Source organism: Ambystoma mexicanum, chromosome 10 (genome assembly GCF_040938575.1).
Source record: "Ambystoma mexicanum isolate Mex_15411 chromosome 10, UKY_AmexF1_1, whole genome shotgun sequence".
NCBI classification, from domain to species: Eukaryota; Metazoa; Chordata; class Amphibia; order Caudata; family Ambystomatidae; genus Ambystoma; species Ambystoma mexicanum.
The window spans coordinates 1,265,027,231-1,265,050,064 of record NC_090932.1 but is presented as its reverse complement, the minus strand read 5'-3'; the positions used below and the strand labels follow the sequence as shown (position 1 = coordinate 1,265,050,064).

General features: G+C 45.3%; 1 protein-coding gene across 1 annotated transcript in view; it reads left to right on the top strand.

The window, feature by feature from the left end:
- PLBD2 (phospholipase B domain containing 2) overlaps positions 1 to 22,834 on the top strand; it is a 212,580-nt gene that overhangs the window by 77,783 nt on the left and 111,963 nt on the right. Inside the window, exon 6 of the mRNA XM_069619232.1 lies at positions 22,219 to 22,313. Coding sequence (XP_069475333.1) covers positions 22,219 to 22,313 — 95 coding nt within the window. The remainder of the gene's footprint in view (positions 1 to 22,218; positions 22,314 to 22,834) is intronic.

Here is a 22,834-nt window from a genome sequence, read left to right as displayed (position 1 = left end):
CTGTTCGCCTGAGGTGAGCCTGGTGAGGAGGTAAGATGCTTAATGTTGAGTTTGATGTAATGCTTAATGTTGAGCCTTTGCCACCTCCCGTAGTTGTGCATGTGTGTACTGCTATGTATTCTTTATTCATGAGCATGTGAATCCATGCCAGACCCCATGCTGGAGAAGGAACAAGTTACTTACCTGTAACTGTTGTTCTCCAGCATGGGTCTGGCATGGATTCACATGCAAACCCTCCCGCCTACCCCTCTGCGGCTCTTCACTTGTTCATACTGCCACTTCACGTGCTTCCAAATCTGAAGATGGCTGCCAGAGGCGGGGCTTAGGTAGAGGGCAGTCATTGGCTGTGGTCAGTATGACGCAGAGACCAGTGATTGGTTATTACTACGAAAGACAGATCAGAAACGAAACTGATACTGGTTTTTTCTTTACCGAGGATTCCCAGCCTGACGACGGGGAATATTCATGAGCATGTGAATCCATGCCAGACCCATGCTGGAGAACAACAGTTACAGGTAAGTAACTTGTTCCTTCTAAGGGAAAGCGAGGGTTCCAACCCAAACATTCTTTACAGGTATCCATGGCAGAGCAATCTGGCTGAAGGAAGGAAGGAAGGAAGGAGTGCAGTTAGCCCTAATAGACACCCCCAGAGAATACGTTACTCTGCTATACTGAAAAATTCATACTCTTTAGTATAAGGTCACACATAAAACACACCATGTTCAGATATGTTTGAGTTACAATAACTAGACGTGTTTGTTTATGTGCATGTATATGTAAACGCCCTAAGGGACCATGTCCACCTCTAGGCTGAATGTATGGCCTATACCCGGTAATAAATTCAGTACATATAAAGCGAAGCGCTAGTGAGAAAAGTAAGACATTACTTCAGTTATATTCAGGACCCAAAACGCCAAGGAGTGAACAGTCCCTAATCCCTGCATCCTCTAGTACAAACAGTAGGATACTTAACACACGGGTAGATCCAATACTCCATGCAGTACTTGGAGGGATTGAAGGGGTTAACACTTCCTGAACGACCAGCAGGTTAGAGTATACAGACTACATTTGAGTAGCAGGAAATCAGTGCAGTGATCTATTATTTTAAACAATGTAATAAATCCTTAGTAGATGCTAGAATTCCAGTGTTTATTGTGAAACAGCGACCCTGTGGTGGTGGAGGGCGGGAGAAGGGGACCCATGAAAAATGGTGGAAGTCTGTAAAGTATTCTTGTTTTTTTTCTCAATTTCGGGGTAGTGTCTCAGGATTCGACAAATAAGAGGCAGGAGATCCTGGTAAGTATAGGGCTCGAGACAGGATCTGCTACTCATGGCCTGGAACTCTGAACTAGTGATGGTTCAGATCGATGAAAAGAACAATGTGTGTAACCAGGATGATGACCCACCAGCCAGAAGTAGAGGCAGTGATTCAGAAGGCACCCGGAGGACCTAGTAATCTGACCAAAAGAATCTGTGTAGCTGAAGGGGGCATGATTGGTCAGCTATCCAGCAAATAACAGTGCAACGATGAGAGTAACACTTTATGGTGACTAAAGAGTACCAAAGACTGAGCTGAGGTGGAGTAGTGGCACCACTGTTCTAAGCCAGAGAAGTACTCCACTTCAAGGTGCTGGATTCAAGAAGATTTTGTGCAGAGGCAACACTGATGTGGCCCAGAAACAGTCCCAGCATGGGATGGTTAGTCCAGCCAGCATGAGCTAGGTGAAGGAGGAATACCTAGGAAAGACGTCCAGCAGCCTTTAGAAGAAATCTGGGAAAAGGAAATGGTGCCCAGCCAGTATGCCCAAACCCGGCCCCAGAAAATCAGCAGCTCATCTTTGTGACCATCCTCCAGTTCAGTTAACAATCTACTGATCCGAGGAATGTACAGCGTCTCACCTAGATGTGTACACTCCCTCGGGGGCAGGCCTAAACCAACCCTTCAATTTCACACCAAACCTGCACACAAAGGTTTTGGTGGCTAGCCAATTGACCCAAACATTCAGAACCACCCACACAGGATGTTTAGTTGGCCTGTCTGGGACAGGAAACCGGGCAAGGCCAGTTTAAACTAGAATTGAGTGTGGAGGGCTAGCTCAGGGTGAGTACATTTTAGGCTTACTTTCTCCACAGACAAAAGCATCTCCCAAAAGACTGCTGGAAAAAGGACTTCAAAAAGTACAGTAGTACCAAAGTGTCATGTGATGATTCATGGGGTCTCTTCACTTCTCCCCAGAGGAGAGCCTAGGGAGGTGAGCTCGCCACACAACATTCCCCCTCGGGGTGGCGGTAAGCGGGACCTCACCGGCAAAGACTCGCCACTTCGGGATAAGTACTCCCGTTCCTAGGACCTCCCTGCCCCACTTTCTTATGATCCCCTCAGACCACCAATGCCTCAGAAGACACAACCCAAACAGACTACTGTTTTGTTATTGTAATACAACTGCCAGTATTCAAATCCAACACTTCTCCAGTCAGAAGGATTAATGCTGAACATTGTGAAGAGTGGGAACCACTGAGCAATAAAGAATACCTCAGGGAAAGAGAAGGACAAGGTTCCTCTGCTGCGCAGGACCCAGCTCAGATGCATAAAAACCAAAGAAGGGCTTGCATTAAGAGAGTCCTGTTCACTGTTTAGGTGAATCCTGGGAAGTTCAAATCTGGGGGAAGAAGCCAGGACATTCTGGGAGGCCCTTGGTTGAAAGGACGTGGAGATCGAAGGAGTAAAGCAATTTGGGAGCTGTCAGGGCGCCGACTCCCGTGTGTGGCAAGCATTGCCAGGTGGTGGCATGGCCCCGAGGAGGTGAAGCTTGTGGTCCAACAACTATGCCGAGACGATCCAGGAGAATACTCTGCAGAGCTACGGAGAGCGAACAGAGGAGGAAAGGAAGACGCGGAAAGCGTTTATCAGCATGGCTTGATCCCGACCCCACAGGTAGAACCAGTGACGCCATTCCCAGAAGCCAGAGGTAACTTGAAATGCGGGAGACCCGGATTGAGCCACGGGCAGGCGCTAAACAGCAGAGAGTATAACTAATACAGAGAGATTCATTATATTCATCCCAGTAAATCTAACCGCAGCCAAGATTATAATGAATACCAAGGGACTCCTTCTCCTCCCAGAGATGACAAAAGCTATAAAGATAGTGAAGAATGTTAGGACTGGTAATACCCATCTCAGTGGTTGGGAAGACCAAGACAACAGCCAAGAGGAGCAGCAGAACCTACATGTTGGGTCCCATAAGTGGAAGTGCTTCGAAGAAAACAGTGGTAAAAGGGACCGGGGGACAAGGGTCGTCGTCGCAGGAGAAATTATGAAACCAGTACAAGTGAGAGATATTCCTCTTCGGTGTCTTCTTTTTCTATGACAACTCTCCTCGCCGCTATGCATTCTTTTTACTCCGATCTTCATTCTCAGTCTTCACATCCTTGCCGTCTTTCAGAGACTCGTCTACTTTCTCCTCATTCTTCTGATGCTACTTTTACTTCTTTCTGCCACTGATTTTTCATCGTATTTCTCTTTGAAATGATTGCCGTTCGTGCTGCTATCCCTCCTTCTTCCTCGTCTACTTTCCTTTCTGCTGGCCAATCTGATGTTCTATCCTCCTTTTCCTCCATTTCTACTTCTGATACTATGCTTTTGTTAGTTCATGCACATCGTGCAGCTGTACCTGCTGATCAGATGCCTTCCTCACTTATACCAAGGGTCTATCCCTCTTTGGTTTCCTATTAACTGCTCTCTTTAATACTTAACCTTTCCTCGGCTTTTCCTTCCTCATTTAAACATGCTTCTATTCCCGCTATCCTGGAAATGTCTTCTCTAGATTCTGCTCTTCCTTCAATCTTTAGGACTATAGCTCTTCTTGCCTATCTTTCAAAGCTTCTTGCATGCTTGGTTTATTCTCATGTCTCTTCCTTTGTTCCTGACAACTCTATTCTTCCTCACTTTCAATCCGGTTTTCGTTCACTTCACTCTACTTAAACTGCTCTCCTTTCTGTCTGTGTCTCGTTACTTTCGGCTCTATATTCAAAACATTCATATCTCCTAATTTTACTTGATTTGTCTGCTGTTTTCGATACCGTTGATCATGTGATGCTTCCGTCGTCTCTATCTTCATTTGGATTTTCTGGTTATGTTCTTACTTGGTTTTGTTCATACTTATCTGATTGTGCTTATTCAGTGTCTTGTGCTGGCAAATTGCTCTGCTGCTTCTCAAAGCTAGGACTGCACTCAATAAATAACATAATAATAATACTACAAATCTTCTCTGTCTAGCCCTCTTTTACATGGAGTTCCCCAAGGGTTGGTCTTGGGTCCCTTTCTAATTTCTCTCTATACTTTTCCTCTTGCTTCTATAATTTTGTCTTTTGAAATCTTTCAATTTTTACGCTGATGATGCCCAACTCTTTCTTTCCTTTTCTTCTTTTACTCCTATCTATAATACCTTGTCATCTTGCCTTTCGACGATTGAATCTTGGATGGCTGATCACTCTTTTCTTAAATTCTTCTAAGACGGAAGTTCTCTTTCCTGCTACTACTATTTCTCCTCCCTCTCCACCTGTTTCTATTTCTTTTCCTAATTCCATGGCTTCTATTCTTCTGCTCGGATTATGGGTCTTTCCCTTGATTCTGAGCTTTCATTCTTTCGTAGTTATTTACTTTCACGTTCTTGTCATTTTCATCTATTCAGTATTCACAAGGCGAGTTCCTTTTTTTACTTTCAATTTTGCAAAACGTTTAATCTCTCCTCTCCCTTTTGTTCTTGTATTCTCTTTGGGCTTCATGCCTTCATCTTCTTTGTTTGTTTTCACTGCAAGACTCTATTTCTTTATCTCTTGGTTGGCGGTCTTGTTTTTCTCTGCATACATTTAAATTCTTTTGTATGATTTTTTAATTCTTTTTATAATATGCCCCTGCTCCGTTATCTCTCCTTTGTTTTCTTTTTATGTTCCTTGCGATCGCTTTGCTCTCAGTCACTTTTTCTGCTAACTGTGCCACATCCTCCTTGTGCTCAGTCTTGTTTCCGCTCTTTTTGTCTTTTTACTCCTTTACATGAAGTGCTCTTCCCTTGTCTTTACGTTCTGACTTCCTATACACTTTTTCGTTCTGCTATTAAAACCCACCATATTCGTTAATATCATGAAATTGTAATTGCTTTTAATGTACCGTGATGTGATAATGTACACTGCTTTGGCATACACAGTTCAATAATAAAATAAATTCAAATATTGATGCAAATGAAATCCAGAGGAGTAGAGGCCAAGACTGCGAGGGGTTAGAAATGTGAGGCGGACAACTTTGTGAAGGTTTTTCAAAAGATGCCATTTTATTAGTTCAAAAGGTTGGATAAACTCCTCACTATCCCTACCCTGATGAGGATTTCCCTGCCTAAAATAAACTAAAGGAAACAGTCTAACAAAAGGTCTCTGTCCCTCACACTTATAAATACAATAACTTAACAAGGTAATTTATGGCAGTTCAAACGCAACAAAAATAGAACCGTTAAATTCGCCATATAATAACAGTCTCTACTTATGATCTGGGTGACTTTCCCTTCTCCAGATTCAAACAAGATTCTATTCCACAGCTCCAAAAGACATAAGGAAATCCTGAGCTGTAAAAGTTCGAACAGTTTTTTTGTGTCTCCAACTCGACAATACTCCAGTGGTTTGAAGTTATTTCTCTTGTAATAGTAAGACTCGAAGTAATCTTCACATAAACCAAAGACTATTTCCTTAATTCACCAGTATTAACATAAATGCTTCTGCAACAACTTATTTCTGAAGTTATGCAACACTTCTGCAGCAATTTAATACAGTTCTTGCTTCAGCAATAAAGGTTTGTCAGGATAACTTACTTTTAAGCCAGGCCTACTACTTGAAGGTTCGCTGTCAGGGTATACTGCCCTGCCTGAACAATAATTTCCAAACCACTGCCTCTGTGGTTAAGATCGGCTTATGCAGTTTTCATTACTTTACAACATCTGGTTTTAAGCAATTCTTCAGGGGTAGGCAGGATTCCCATTGATGCTCTTTAGTACTCTTGTGTACTTTCCAGAACCTCTGCAAGTTTTGCTTTTCTCCTTTTGAACACCTTTTCCAGAAGGGCTTCCTTCTTGCCACTCTCGCTTCCCCACTGCATTATTAACCAAACACTGACAATGATGTGATTTTCTTCTGCTTCTTCCTTGGCTTTGCCAATGTGGGTTTATACCAGCCTTTGTTAGGTGCCTCTTCAAATATGGGCAATAAGCTTTACAACTTTTGGAACTCTGATTAGTCCTCTCCTGATTTTGGCAATATCTGTTGGTTTTTTATTTCCTTGTTTTTACTTTCTTTTGGCTTGGTTAGTGGTTGTTTACATATGGTTCTAGGAGTATTGTCCCATATTGTTGGGTTCACATGCTTAAAGACAGTCATTTGGTTTTGCACAATAGTTTTCTCTGGTTTCTGATAGTTCGGAATTCAAAATTGCTTTTGGTATTAACTTCACGCAAATGCAAGTGTTTTCTAATCTGAAAACTCCTGTATCGAGCATGCAAGCCGTCTCGGAGTGCTCCAGTGTCACTATCAGCTGGTGTATTCTGATTCTTTTGCTGCACACAGGTACTTGGCTTCAGCGGCTCCTTGCGATGCGCCAATCAGCTGATTTCAGACTTCCCGCCGCCCGTGCCACTTGCACACAAAGCTTCCTTTGCTCCGGAGGCTCTCCGGTGCTTGCCTACTACCGTAGACCGCCTGGTTGGGAAGAAAGCTTTCCATACTTGTGTCCTTCGGCGCAGCCTCTTCAAAACAGGTCTTGAGAGGGCAAGCTTCCTTCTCTTACGCTTCCCTTTGCGCAACCTCTGCAATTAAGGCTTCTGGAGGCAAAGACCCTCTCAGGGCAGCTACTGCTCACTGCTCAACAGTGGTCCCAGCTTCTTTTCCCTCCTCCAGTCTCTGCTTCTGCTGCAACGTGGAGAGTTTAGACTCTTCCACTCACAACCACTGCTCTGCTCCTTCAGCAATCGCTGCTCCTGCTGCATTCTAATGGCCTGCACTTGAGGGGTCCTTTTAAACCTCCCAGTCTCACTCAGGTGTGGATCATTCCCATTAACAAGCTCCACTTTGCAGTCTTGTTCCTCTTTGCTTCCCCCTTCATGTGCTCCTCCCGCAGAACACCACCCCCAGGATCAGAAGGCCTCTTCCTTTCCCTGGCCACATGAGAAGGGTCCCAGGCCAGGTTTTCTGGGGAAATCCTCTGGTTCATAAACAGGACCCTCAAGCGGGGAACCGAGTAACTGTAAATAAGTTAAGATGGGGGGGAGGGGGGGAAATACCTTTTTTTTTTTTCTTATTGAAAGAGCACTTTTGTGGGTTGCGCTTCTGGTAGAAATATAGATAACTCATTGATTACTGTTCCATAAATTTATATTTATTTTTTGCATTAGTATTCATGCAACTTTGAATTTCCTTCATATATTTGTAAATGTCCATATATTCACATTTGTTTCTCTCACGTGTTTCCCCACGGTGAGTATCCGTGGTTCTTCAGGAGAGATACTAAGAAAGAAAGTATAAAAAGACCAGAATGAAATGATAATCAAAAGTTGAGCCAAAAATAATTGGTTGAAATGGTGAGGAGGGAGGGTAATCTATTTAGGTTATATGATCTATTTAATACACTCACCTAATTTTCAATTCTATATGTCAACCATCATTCTCTCTGAATTTTCATATGTATTTTGTCATCAATATTATTTTTTCTTATTTAAAAAAATTATTCCAAGTGTTTTTACCTGAAAAATCAGAAATTTAGAGCATGTATTAATTGTGTGTCAAACTTAGAAACTATAGACCTTCTTATCAACAGTCTTATTCTATTTAAGAGGCTACTGATTAACTTCTTCAAGCAAATACAAAAAACAAGGGAGTCTGGCATGTAGCAACTCTTTCCCCTTGATTACAAATAAATGAGTACTTTTCCTAGCTCCTCTCTGATCTAATTACCTTCTTGTCCTGTTATTCCTCGGGTACGATTGCCTCCAATGCCAGGATCCGCGCTGGCTGATTGTCTGGCTTTCTTTCTCTTTTAAAACCCGCGATTCCGTGTCGCATGACGTCACCGTGTTACGTTGCGCGATGACGTCACACAAAAAACGGCAGGCAGCCATTTTCTATTGTGCATTGTTTCGAAAAGCTGTTTGTTCTTGCTCATGGATATTTGTGCCCCAATTAGTGGTTATACTGATCTAGATGTGTAATTTTTGCCAAAATAAAGAATCTATGGTGAATATCAGATTAGTTATTTTTATTTTTTTTATTTTTTTTAAAGATGAGAAAGGTAAGTAAAGTTGTTAACAAGATAGTGCAAATATAGAAAGGTTGAATTAGACATTAGAAAATTGAAAACATTGAAAGAAAAATATTTTTGGGAAAAAGAGGAATGTAACAAATGCCGACACTTGAAAATAAATTAATACTAACACAAATGGCCAAATTGAAATTGGTTCAAGCCAGCAATGTTGATGACAGTTCTCAGACTGCAACATTCATGAAACAAGTCGATGTGGTACACTAATTATAAACAATAATTATATACAAAATGGACATTATATGATAATAAAGTAGTGTAATATTTATAGCCAGTAGGCCATCTCATTTTCCGAGTTCAGGCCAGATTGGCACGTATCCAGAGTACATATCCATTTTGCTTCTCTCCTTCTTAACATGAGTTCTCTGTTTCCTACTCTCTCTGGAGTGTCAACTCTTTCTAGGCCCAGAATTAATTTTTGTTGATTTCACATGGTTGGTGTTCTTGGTTGAAGTGTATTGCCATTGGAAATCTGGTATCATTATTTTTGATGGCTCTTAATGGTACTTCCGACGTATCTTTTCCCACAGATGCAAGTGATAGCATAAATAACATATTTTGTATTGCAATTAATGTACTGCTTGATCTTTTGGAATTTTCCATTAGGCAACATGATTTCCTTTGTTCCATTCTCTATTTGAGTGCAGATAACACAATTTCCATAACTATGAGTTCCTGTTGGTGCCGGCACTTTTAGAAATTGACTGAGAGTTAGATGGGGGATACCCAAGAGAAGATGGAAGAGTCCCCTTGAGGAATTATAGGAACTGATTTAATTACGGCACAAGGAACTATCTCAGGATAAAATATTAAGGCTGAGAAGGCCTGTCAGTAGAAGGGAATCATTCTCCTGGAACTCCCTTTTATGTTTTGGTGGGTGATGCAACCCTTTCTTTGTTTAATGGTAGGGTCATTTGTATCTGGAGGACAGACTATTTTGATTTGGACTACCTCACTGATGATGTACGCTCTAGTTAGATTTGTTAGGTAGAGCAAACCACCTTTTTGTTGGGGATAGAAAGGCCTTTTGTTTATTATTTGAATAGACTCGCAGGTAGAAATGCCACCTTTGTCCGCCTCCTTTTTCTGACCTACCAGTTATTAAAACCATCAACCCCCCCTCTTCAAAAGCTTCTGCAAATTTGACCTCGTACCTTCACTCACGCTGTATTGAATTGCATTTTGGACTGCAGTCTAGAAGGATCCTTTAAGAAAACCACTTGGAAAGCAGCCTTAGGGGCTGTTTGATGCTCAGTGAGTAGCTGTACATTGATTGTAATACATTTTTGGCCTGTTTCATGTGCTCGTATGGAGCGGTTTGTGTGCTTTTTTTCAATCATTTTTTTGACTAGTTTGTGCTATTCTGGTGGTTTTCTCTTGCGTTTCTGTGGCTTCTCACCCTGTTCTTCTGAGCTGGTCTGCATCAAGTGTGCAGTTCCGGGTGTAGTACTTCGTTTGTGGCTGGCTTTCTTCCTGTCCCCATCCTCCCCCCTTGCAATTGGTTGGAATAGTCTGCTGCACCTGTGACCTCGCTCCTGCCCCTTGTCCATGATTGGTTGTCTCCCTCCCTCCAGGAGGCAGGCTCTTAACCACACTCCCTAGGGCAGCCCACTGCCCGTGAAGAGCCCCAAGGCAAAGGGCAGCTCCCAAAGAAGCAGCTCCAGACTGTGTTTGCCTGAGAAGCCAGTAGCCATCCGTCAACCAGCAGCGAATGACAAGGGGTTGTCTGGGTGGGGAGTACAGAAATCACTGTATTCCAAAAAGCCCTACCTCTCATTACCTACACAACATGAGCATACCAAAATCAGCCAGCTAGTAAAGAATACCCCTTCACTGCTGTGTAACAAAACACTCAGCGGTGTTATTCACTGCTCCGTCCCATACTCCGATACCTCAAATCTGGGTATTTGCATTTCTGCTATGCCTCCGATTTAGGCATTCACATTCTGTCCTGGTGAAGTTTAACCATGCGTCTGTTACGCTCACCTGGTCTCTGCGGGGACGTTGGGGCACGGTTGGAGCCGTCCCTGGACTTGGCTCCTCTGGATCAGGCTTCTTACCCAGCTTCTGTAGTGTGGACTGCGTTGGTTGCTGACACTGGCCTAGAGAGCCTCAAACCCTTCTTCCCAGAATGAGGTGAGCATGCGCCTTCCCATGTAGTCTCACTGGTTTATTTATGAGGATGAGCTGTCCGTCCTGCTTCTCAACTGCAGAGGTGCCTTTAATGGACCTAGTTACTTCACTGGTCCGTGCGTGTGGCAGCCCAGACCGGCTGTGGCTGATCTACTTCAAAGGTAAGTGTTTCTTAACAATAATTGTCTGTATCCTTTTGCAATGTCTTATTCCGTGATTGTCTGTAACCCTTGTAATGTCTTTCCTTCTAAAGGGCCCAGCGGAGTCAGTGTTGAGAGCGAGTCCAAATGAGTGCCAGAGGAGGTTACGAGGTCCCCAATGGAAGGTGAGTTGGGTTCTAAGGTCAAGCGTGAGGATTGAGTCGTGCGCAACCAAGCGTAAGTCTTTAAGTTGTTTCTAACCTTGTTTGTCCTTTCTCCTTTCTCCTGCAGAGATGGTCTGGCGACGTCTGACGAGAGGCAGCGATCCAAAGACCTGCAGGCGGTTCCTGGATGGATGATCCGCAAGGATGCTGAGTAAGAAGAGCTTCCGCGTAGCTGGACGCCAGGAACAGGTGAGGATGCAACGGTATAGCTGGAACGCGGTAAGGCGCGCGCCGAAGATGATGTTGCTGGAGTCAGGTAAGGTGCGTGCTGAAGATGATGTTGCTGGAATCGGGTAAGAACGCTTCAAGCGGCGGTGAGTGTTAGGCTGCAAGAAGCAGACTAACGCAAATCACTTGCATGCAGGTGGGGCAGGCTTAAATAGCCTGGTCCAGCCATGCCCCCTTGGCTCCACCTTGTGGCCCCACCTTGCCACTCCCAGAGGATACTACACGTGCAGCCCAATGTTTCCTTATGGCCACGCCCGACCTGGATGCACGTGGGGGACCTGTTGGGGAGGAAATAACACGTGCACTAGAATTAGAGTGTGCAGAGTACACTTTCTTATGAACCTGGCGCCAAAGGCGCCAGGACCGGGTCCACCTGGACCCTTTAGATGATGGCACTAATAGTCCTTGCCCAGTGGCCATGACAGCGTCACACTCCGATAGATTTGTGAAGCTAGCATTGCTTCACATCTAGACTACTGTAACACTAGTTTGCGTCCCACCTCCACTGATCTGGGTGGTGACCAAGACACTCCACCAGCGACCAACACAAGCTGCCCCGACATTGTCCAGTGTCCACACCTGCCAGACTGGGACAAGATGGCCGCCAACCAGCGTCAACGGATAAGGTAGGCACAACCTTTAGGTACTAATAGCCATGGTCATGCTCAACTCCCCCTAAACAACCAAAACTTGCAATCATTGCACCATCACACACCCGTGACCTCTTCCATGAAGACCAGTGGGAATCCAAGGGCACATGAATGCCTTTCATATTTTGAAGCCTAGGCCTTTTCCCCTACTGTCTATGAATCTCAAATTCAGCTGTGTTTTTATATCTGCCATTTTGAGAAACCCAGGCCTTCACCAACCGTCCAGAACATCCGGTCACCCTCTAAAAGCAACTAACCATAGCTTGATCACTAACCAACTAAGAACCAAGGTCGGGTCGTTCACCTCCCACAACCACCCCAACAACACTGCACTTAGACCCTCCACCCACAGGAAAGAGGGATACGAAACCCAAATCCTCTATTTAGGCAGCCGCTTGTGGAAACCCCCAACAAACAACCTGCACCCTAGAATAGCCCAAGCCTAGAATCCCCCAAATATCTCAGAAATCACTGAAACGCAGACACACCAGCCAATCTAAACAGCAGCCCACTATATCACAACTACCCCAGGATTATAACTATGTACAAAAGAAGTGAGGCCACATAGAGCACTGCGCAATCACAAGGCAAAGGACAAGACTCAACCCCATCCAAACCACAAGAGATCCTACAGGTGGGCTATAGCCCCAGCTCCTGTAATCCAAACCAAAAAGAAAATCCAAGCCCTGCGGCCACAAGATGCCCTGACACACAACAGGACGCTGCCAAAGAAATGAGGAACAATCGCAATGCAGCTGCTCCCTCTTCCAGTAGAAACTGCCACGAATACGAACGCACCCCTGCAAACACCACAACCAACAGAACAAACTAGATGAGAAGAGAAAAATCCCTATATCTAACACTGTACCTCTCAACTGCCTCCACACTGCAACACCCCAATGCCAACGGCAGAAAACCTATTGAAACCTCGCAGGTAAGTCCGAGAAGAGAGGAAGAAAATCAACGCCCTCACTCCCTATAGCACAAAAATACAAGGGCAGCGTCAACAACTAGTAGAAGATTTCACAAACACAGCTATCGATCTAACTGAACGATTAAACGACAAATCGGAGCCCACAGAGTTCCATCAATTTGTGTAAGCAAAACAGAAGCAACATAACTACAGCAAGACAAAATAGACAAAAAATAAACATAACACCATCGAAAAGATCCATTGTAACCTAATCAACGCAAGATCAATGTCCAAACATGTCACAGAGATTTCTGACCTCCTTTGCGACGGGTGTTTTGACATCCTATTAATATCCGAAACTTGGCTTTACGAAAACTACAAAATCACACTCCACAACTGTCTCCCTGAGATCTTCAAGTGCTCCCAGGCAAACAGAAAAAAAAACAGAAGGGGAGCAGAACTGTCAGTAGTTTACAAGGAACACCTGAAAATTAAAACAGATTAACCACTAAGCATCAAACAGTGAATTCCCAATTGTTCACCTAACCGCAAACCCCAAAACAAACCTCAAATTTGTTCTAGTTTACAGACCACTGACCTTTGATGCGACCTTCGTGGACACCTTCACAGAAGCCATTACCAACCTAGCCATTGAGCAGGAACACCTGATAATCCTGGAAGACTTCAACATCTGGTTGAAGAAGAAACCATGAACTCACAAAAATCACTAGCAAAACAAGTGAAGACAATGAAAATACATCAGCTAGTCATAGAAGCAACTTGCAGGGCGGGTCATACGTTCGAGTTAATCTTCGCTAACTAGAACCTCATTACCACGGCACCACCAATACATATCCTCTGGAGCGACCACCTCCTCATCCCTTTTGTAATTGGGTTACCCAGGACAGATGCCAAACAACCGGACAAACTGACAACCATCATGAAAAGAAACTGGAGGACCATCAAAGCTAGCAACCTAATAGAACAACTGGAAATCGACAAACCATCGACAATGTCCCTGGACAAGTTGATCTTGACAAAAAAACAGAACTACTGCACAAGTGGATTGCCGAAACAATCAACGACCTCTCCAAGGAAAAACCTTTCAAGCCATCACGCAAAAGAGCAACAGCAAAATGGATTAACCCTCTTCTCAGCGACATGAAAAGACTCAACAAGACGCTTGAACTCGAGTAGAGGAAAAAATACATCCAGGCGAAGAAATTACAATTCCAACGACAAATTTGCTCGTACAAAAAGAAATTCTACGACCACCGAATCTCCAAACCTGGAAACACTCAATAAGAACAATTAAATATCATAAACTAAAGGAGAACGCCCCCCAAACCCGTTCCCCTGGCTGCAACCACACACCCATGCCCTCACTGAACTATGCAACAACCTCTCAGATCACTTCAAGAACAAAATCAGCACCATCCACCAAATCATACAAAGCCGACCAATCTACCGCAACACGCAACGACCTTGCCAGCTGAGGATCGTCGGAACAAACTACAAAAAGTTCCCCAAATATCAGTGAAGACCTTCATCAAGCTGGTAAGAAATGGAGACAAAGCTGGCTCCCCCATGGATTCCTGCCTCCCAAACGCAAACAAATCAATCCTCACCCAAGGAGCACCCGATGGAACACTATAGAAACCTTTTCAACCAATCGCTATTAACCGGGAAAGTACCGCGATCATTCAAATCAGCATAAATGAAGCCTCTCCTCACAGACCCAGCAGGCAGCGTGGAACAACCATAGACCCATCTCAAACCTCCCCTATCCAACGAAACTGCTAGAAACCTACGTATTGTTCTCTATACAAGATTACATAGAACGCCTTCTGCTGGACCAGTCCCAAGTAGGCTTCAAACCGATGAGAGGAACAAACAGTACTGCTCTCAATCTGGGATGACCTAAAGGTTAATGCAGAGTCTGACACGAGCGCAGCTCTAAACCCTCTGGATCTCTCTGCAGCATTTCACACCCTCACCAGGAGATTGGAAGCAATAGGAATCACTGACATGGATGCTGGATTAAATCTTTCCTAACGGATAGAACAGAAACCACCTGGATCAAACCCTCCAAATCCATCCCAAGGGAATCTACATGTGGAGTACCACAAGGATCCTCCCTATCTCTGCTACTCTTAAACCTATACCTGGCTCCACTAATCAAGATCGTTAAAAGACATGGCCTCACATGCTACAACTACGCTGATGACACACACATCTACAAATTACAAAACGCACCCGAAGAAAACACAAACCTGCAAGAATGCCTACAAGAACTCTACGGCTGGATGAACACAAACCACCTCAAACTCAACCCTGGCAAAACAGAAATAATGGCTGTATCCAAAAGCAGCCACTATATCCCATGGCCAACAGAACTAGGAGCAGCACCGGCACCACCATCAACAGTAAAGAATCTCGGAGTCCTGATGGACCACAAACTAACGCTTGGACCACAAGTAAATGCTATAATCAAGAAGCTGCTTCCTTCTGCACACAGTAAAAAGGATCCTACCGTTCCTCTCCTCCACCCACAAAACTCCCCATCATCGCAATTGTGTTCAGAGTAGACTACGCCAGCAGCCTATACCTAGGAATGCCAGAACGCCTATTAAAGAAACTTTAGCATATCCAAAACGCAGCAGCCAGGCTCCTGCTCAAACTACCACAAAGAGAACACATTAGCCCAGCACTGAAAATACTTCACTGGCTACCGATAAAACAGTGAATTTGGTTCAAAACATTGTGCATAATGCACAGAGCAATCAATGGCCGAGGAGCAGAGTTCCTAAAGAAGAAAATGACCATCTACCATCCAGCAAGACCACTCAGATCAAGGTACCACATTCGCCTAGAACCAAAACCATACAATAAAAAAAATACGGAGGAGCATCTTTCTCACACCTGGCTCTTAAAAAATTGAATTGCCTACCAGAAAATATACGCAATACAAGGGATCATCTGGTATTCAGAAAACTATTACAAACTTGGCTCTTCACCCCAGAATTAGAATGGAATGAGAAGGAATCATACATTCTGGCAGAAACAGAAAGCCCAGGGAGGGACCTACAGTCTGTTGCCTTACCACCGCCAACTGGTAGGTGTAGGAAGGATATTTCGGACCTCTCGTGCACACACACCGCCAAGTTTACAGAAAAATACCACAGTAGGCAGGGACCCCCCCACTAGACTAGAAGTCAAGGGAGAGGCCCATAACCTTCCTAACCATCTCGAACCCTAGGGCAGGGGGGAGGGGAAACACACCTACATGACCCATGTCCACATACTGCTAGACTTCTACATAAGATAGCTACCACACTGTAACGTACCTGCTGACTAGGATGCCAAACCATATCAAAGCACATGGATACTGTGAGAAACCTGAAGGTGTCTCCCTCGCTTAACCCCGGGGATCTGTCATCCAGGTGGCCAGGACACGGCCATTGCTATTGGATCCAGTTCCTGGGGGTGGACTAGTGAGGGAGGATCACCTGGATGGGGGTTCCTCAGGGAGTGACGGGGTGAGATGGGTATCCCCTTCCTTCAACACCTTTTCCCCATCCTACCACGTAGGACATTCAAAACCACTGCCACCACCCCCCTTACCGACACGCACACTTTCGCACGACACACTAGAGTACAGACTAACACAGTTTACCTGACATGTCCCAATATAAGGGTCAGGCAATTGATCAGATTCACACACACCCGACGGCCCTTTCCCTTCCCGACAGGGGATAAAAGGTGGAGCGAGATAGCACAGTACGAGCCTGGCAGACTGTGACGGCACAGGTAACCAGGCACAGCAGTTCAAGAGAAGGGGAAAGGTGCCAGGGATGGATAGGGTGGCGAGGAGAGAAGCAACTTTGCTCTCTTCATCCCAGGCCCGCACAACCTTTGTGGAAGGGGACTTAAGACTGTAAACAATAGCACAAGTGGCTTGCAGAAGATGTCGACGGTAACAGGGGCAAGCCTACGCTGATGAGCAGGAGCAAGGGAAACTCCTGCGACCGTGGTACTGGCCTTGACTTCAGTGAAGCCGAAGCCAAGCTGTTCATCACAGCCGGTGAGTCGAGGGGGGAGCTGATCAGAACTGCGCTGTGTTGAATGCGAATAGCAAAGTGGCAAGTTTGAACCAAGTTCAATGAACTATGAAAAGTGTTAAAAGGGGAGACCAGCTGCTGAGGGAAACTGGCGCCACATGGGTGCTAACTCGAGAAACTCTGGTCGATCTCAATCTGAGCGAGGTACCAGAAGGCCGTAGGAAAGCCGCCAGGTCAGTGGTCATACAGGAGGTCTAGTAAAATCCCCCTACAATCGAAATACTTTGATCTGAAAATTAAGGCAAGGGAAGTGAATCCCACATTGAGAGAAAGCAAGGGACATGAGTCCTGCAACACTTGAAAGTAAAGTGAATGTGAAGTTAGCTAGCGTGAACCCGACTGAGGGATGCTGACGAAGAGGGGGCGAGTCTAAAGTCCCATGAAATAGTGTGTTGAAATCTGAACCCAGCTGAGGGGTGTCCACTATGAACGGTTTGAAAAGACATTGGGCCTCATTACAAGTTAGCCGGTCCAGATTTAACGTTGCCGGTAAAACTGTACCGGCACAGTTTTCCAGACCGGCTAACTCCGAGTTATGTGGCCCCACCGGCCGCAGATGGCCACGGAAACACTGGCACCATTACTGCATGGTGCTGGTGTTTCTGCAGCTCCCGTTCCCGTGGAGTGGAATGGGGGTAACGGAATGCCGGCGTCAGAATTACCAGACCACCGGGGCTGTAATGCCCCTGTAATTCCGGCACAAGTAAATCCCCACGAGTCCGGCGGGAGCCTGACGGTTTTACCGGCACAGCTACTGCCGGACTCGTAATGAGGGCCATTGACATTTGAGAAAGGGTCCGAACCCGAGTGAGGGATATCCAGGGCTGAAGCTATCGCCCAAAAACGCAGTGAACCTGGTGAAGGGAGGCTGAAAGTAACAAATCAGCGCCCAGAAGAGGGGGGACCCATGGCTGAACCATTGTCACCCTTCAACTTGTATTTGGTTAAAGGAACTTTTGTTTTTGGCCCTCGAAGGCAAGAGTTTCAAAGGAAAAGTGACTTGGCCCTCGACGGCCCTGAGAGCTACAATTTGAGGGGTGAAGCTGTCCCCCAAAGTGCATTTTAAAAAAAAAAAGGAATTGTTAATGATTTAAGGAATAAGATTTGTGACGGGTCAGCACCCGAATGAGGGAGATCCAGGGGTGAAGGCGTTACCCAGACAAAACATGAGAAGAGGAACTTTGTGTTTATTTTACTGACTCTCGACTGACTCTCGAAGGCAAGAGACTTGGCTGTCGAGGCTTCTGAGAAGTTGAAACCGTAACTGTTGTCTCGTGCTGGGGAAAGCTCGAGAGCCGTGCTTGAAACGGGGGGATGGAAGACTTAAGCCACTGCATCCTGCCATATTATTTGCGAACACTTCTTTCTTTCCTTGAAAACCATCCCACACCCTTTTTAAAAAATGTTTATTAGTTGTAAGGTGTGGCAATAGGTTTCTTAGTATAGGCCCTTTTTTATTTTGACACAACGCCACTAAGACAGCCTTATTTTCATTTGATGGTCGACGCTTGCTCGCATCTTAGATTTAGGTTTAGTTTAGGTGTTTTTCCACCATGCAAACATTGTTCAATAAACACACTTGAACTGTGATCACTTGGATCTGTCTTTACTATTGCCCCCATGAGTTCCTCTCAATGCCGACCACAGAAACCAAAGCAAAAGGGTAAGAAAAAAAACCCTACTAAAAACTAATTTTTCCACAAACTCTTCTCCTACAGAAACTCACAAATCACACCTTAACTCGGTGAACGGTGCAAACAGAACTGAAGCTGCCAACAGAACATCAAATCTCACTTTCCTATTCCCACTGCTCCCGCAGCCTCCCTTTTTCAGATCCGCCCGAGCGTTAGGGCACCATTCCGGTGGTGATAGTGCGCAGTACAAGTAACCTTTAACATTAACGTTTAAGACCAGTGGTATCCACAGAAATAATCGAATCCAAAAATTCCTAATGAGAAATTACCAAATTTATTTTGTAGAATTTAAGTATTTTTGTACATTTAAAAAATGTATAGATGTGGGGAAAGGGTATGGGGAAGTGTGGGTTGGGGAGGGGTGTGGGGTGTGTGATAAAGATATTTAAAGCATTCTTTAAAAAGCAGTAATTAGCTGTAACATTTATCTCAAGTTAGGATTCAAATCTATAAGTGAACAATAAAGCAGGTGAGTAATTCATTAATATGTTGCAGCACCTGGAGGTGATGTTATTTGAGGTCAGTATAGCATTTATATAGGATCACCTTTTTCAAAGAAGGAAAGGTTAGGGTTAGATCAGAACAGAGTGATAGGTTATAAGAACAGCTAGATTCTCCCAAAGGGATGCAGACAGTCTATTATCCCAGCATTAAAGTGTTAAACATTAAAACCTGTGAGGGAACATGCACTGCCAAAGCCAATAGGTTCACAAGGAGGCCTTTAGGGAGCCAGAACAGCCAAAGTCAATGGGCAAAGTCCAAGTTCTGATGCTCTTCTTAGAAAAATGTTCTTAAATAGTCAGTGTTCAAAGGAGAAATCACAGCAACTCAAGCAGAGTCACCTTTAGAAAGCACAAGCTGTAAGGCCATTGCAGGTAAGTTGAGGTCAACTTAGTGTAGTGCTAAATTGCACTCCCAAAGATGGGAACACCCCAAATGGCGAAAGGATAATGTAGCCCATGCCCCACTGTACTTTTTGAAATGAAGTGGTTCCAGCTGGTTGCCTTCACGATGCAATGCAGTAGTCCTTGTTCCTGGTCCTTGGTCGTGGTGACAAAAGGGAAGACGTCTGGCGGGCTCCTGCAGCAGCACTCGAGAGGGATTTGGCAGCAATGGAGTTGATCCAGCAGCTCTTTGTGGTTTTGGAGCCTTTTTCTCAGCACCAAAGAACAACAAAAAACTCTGGTTAGGATTTCCTTGATCCCTCGGCCCTTGACTCTGGATGCAGATTTCTTGCTTCTGTAGGGTCCTCTGGATATCCACGAAAATCTGTCTGGATTCAGACTTTGGACCATGCACTAATAAGCGGTCGAGGTGCCCTGGGTATTGGGCTTCTGCAGGCTTGGAAAGTCACAGCAAGTAGGCGGTTGTGCCAAGATAGTTTGTCTCGAGGCTAGTTGGTCCTACCAGCCTAAGTGAGGAAGTCCATTATGGGTCTTCCCAGTAGATTAAAAAAACTGGGTCAGCACAGCTGAAGGGCTTCACCGGGCACTTTGCGGTCCAAGATTGTGCTGCTGGCGTCTTCTCTCATCTTCTGCTTCGGATGTTGTCCTCCAGGGCCGACTCTGCTCTTCGTCCCAAAAGCCTTGCTTTTTATGCAAGTTCCCATTCATTTACAGCCCTAGGCTGTCAATCACACAGCAGCGTGGCTGTCCTCTAGAACAGCCAGCCAGCCTTTGGAAATGGTTTCAGTCAGGCATACCTAGGGACAAAGGACAAGTGAAGCTTCGGGACACTCCCTTACTTCCTGCCTTTCCAGACACACTGGAGCCTGGGCGGGCTTGAGGGACTAGTGAAGACCACATCGGGTGAGCGCGGTATTCCCACCCAGCACAGGACTCGTGCCTCTTTCCAGCGTTGCCCCACCTTTCCTTCCTCTCCTCATTCCTCTTCACGCTTACCCTCACACCCTATCTACTTTCCTAAGGCAACTCAAATAGAGAGTACTGAGACGAGGAAGGGTACTAGTGAGTCGTCATTACTGAGACGAGTGGGGAGCAATACAGAGTACGCATTAGAACCACGCTCACCAGTCTAGTGGTTAACAAACAGTGATTGGCAGAAATAAGATAAAAACAACAAAGAACTTGACAGTTTGCCGTGCAGAAGAGGGAGTCTGAGGCTGGTCCAGGATGGGACAGCCACGCGGCTCAATACTCCAGGCGAGCTAGAGCCGGGGGACCACGAAAGCACACCAGCATGCCATCCCAGAGCAGGAGAAACATGTGGAGCAGCTGCAGGGGAAAGGAAGCTCTGAGAAAGTTGAGTACCGCGGGTGAGCCCATCTGCCTCAATGAAGCCAGCCCTCGTGTAAGCCATAACGCAAGGTACAGGGTTAGCCACAGTGGCTCAGAAACCTCAAGGAGGTTGTTGCAAAAGCCTGAAATCTCACCCAAATCGTACATGGATTTGAACTAAGGCTTGGCAGGAGAGTGAACCAAGTCTACAGAAAGGCAGAATAAAGCCGGAAAGGCGAGTCTGGGACTCGCATCCAAATCGTACATGCATGGACTTGTACTAAGGCTTGGCAGGAGAGTGAACCAAGTCTACAGCTTCGAGAGAACATTCAGGCAACGCTTCGTCAGTGCAGCATTTGGTGCGAGGGGAACCAGGCCTGCACCCAAGGGTCAGGGACCCATACAGCTTGAAAAGAGCACCCAGGCAACGCTTTTGCGACCCAGCACTGGGTGAGGGGGAACCTGGTCTGCACCCAAGGGTCGAGGACCGATGACCGCTTGGAAAGATTATCCAGGCTGTTGCTTTTCAGCGCAATAGCTCGTGAGGGTAAGCTGAAGCTACAAACCAGGTTCTGGGATCCCAAAGAACTGATTTGGAAGGCTGGGGAAAGGAAGACATTTGTCCGACAGCCAAGGAGCGGGTGCAGTTGGATAAAGGGAATCTGATCAAGACAAGAACTGCCTTTTGTCCAGGTGAAGGGAGTCACTCCTCTGGATTGAGAAGATATCGCCTTTGATTTTAGTTAGCTTGGTGTTTAAGGGACACAGTTAGTATTTTGACAGGCAGGGAAACACCTCTTAGAGTTGGGGGTTTCTTTTCCTTTTGCACCATTGAATAAGTGTATAGCCAACACCATGGCCCCTCCATGTCAGTCTTACTTCTGTACCCTTACACCTGGGAACCGTATGGGCTACCATAGGTCAGTATATTAAAGTAGCATTGTCAGGGAGACATCAGCAGAAGTTCCTATGGCCACATAAATGTCAAAGATTCCGACGAACCAACAGGAGCAAGCAAAATGTTTAGAGTACCACAAAAGTTATGTTTTTTCTTTGTATTATGGGACTTGGAAATCATGGATTCATAATGGGAAAATCAAAACTCCAAGTCTCAGAGTGCAAATCAAAAAATGGGACTGGATTAGTGTCACCCAAAAGAGATGCGGGTATGTTGGGATTTGTTACTCATACCTTTTTTAGTAGGGTTTATCTCCTGGTTTGTTTTAGCCAGGAGAGTGTGTTGCACTGTTGGCTCCTATTCCTTTACTGTATGTGTCACTTAAACCTGTACTATGATTTCTTTTGTTTGTAATGCTTTTGTTGCTACCTGTACCTTGCTGTGCTGCTTGTGCCCTTATACATGCACAATAGTGCCTGTGTGTGTGTGTATGACCTGCAAATGGTTGGAGCCCCGATAATCATGGCTGTGGTTCTGTGATCACATTGACATCGTATTGTTTTTGGCCAATGGGCCCCACCTTCCGTTGCTTGCTTAATTTAACCCTTTTCTTTTGTGCTTCCATAGGGAGTGTTGTGGTTCCAGGAAACACCCAATCCTTCTCCTCCTACCCTGGTGCCATCTTCTCCTGTGATGACTTTTATACCCTGAGCAGTGGGCTGGTGAGTCGATGACAGGAAGCCACTTCCCTGGTGTGCCAGACCTTTGTGCTTTAAGAATATTGCATCCCAGCTTGGGCTTAGTGGGCTCAATAGCAGTCGCCTTACTCCATTACAATGAGTGTGTGAGAGACCGAATGTGGAAATGTTAAGCAAAGGTTGTGGTCCTTATCGAAAGGTCCCTTATTTGAAGCACATAAATTGTAAAGTTTGTATTCAGGCCTGGGCTGCACTGACTTGACCACTACAGAGGTCTCTGCTCCCAGGTTACGATCATTGGGGCTTTAACATCGGGCATCTCATAGGCCCTGGCTGCTCTCCTCAGTCCTTCACTGATAATTACTGGTCCCCTAAAGCATCGCTCTTGTACCGCTGTGGCTCTATCTGCTGGGTATTATCTGGAGCTTGCCTGATCTGGCTCTTTGTACTGTACCAGGTAAAGGATTGTATCAAGGCCTAATTGCTGTCACAAGCCGAACATTATTATGACCTTTCGAGTTACTATCCCAGCGTCTCTACTGGAT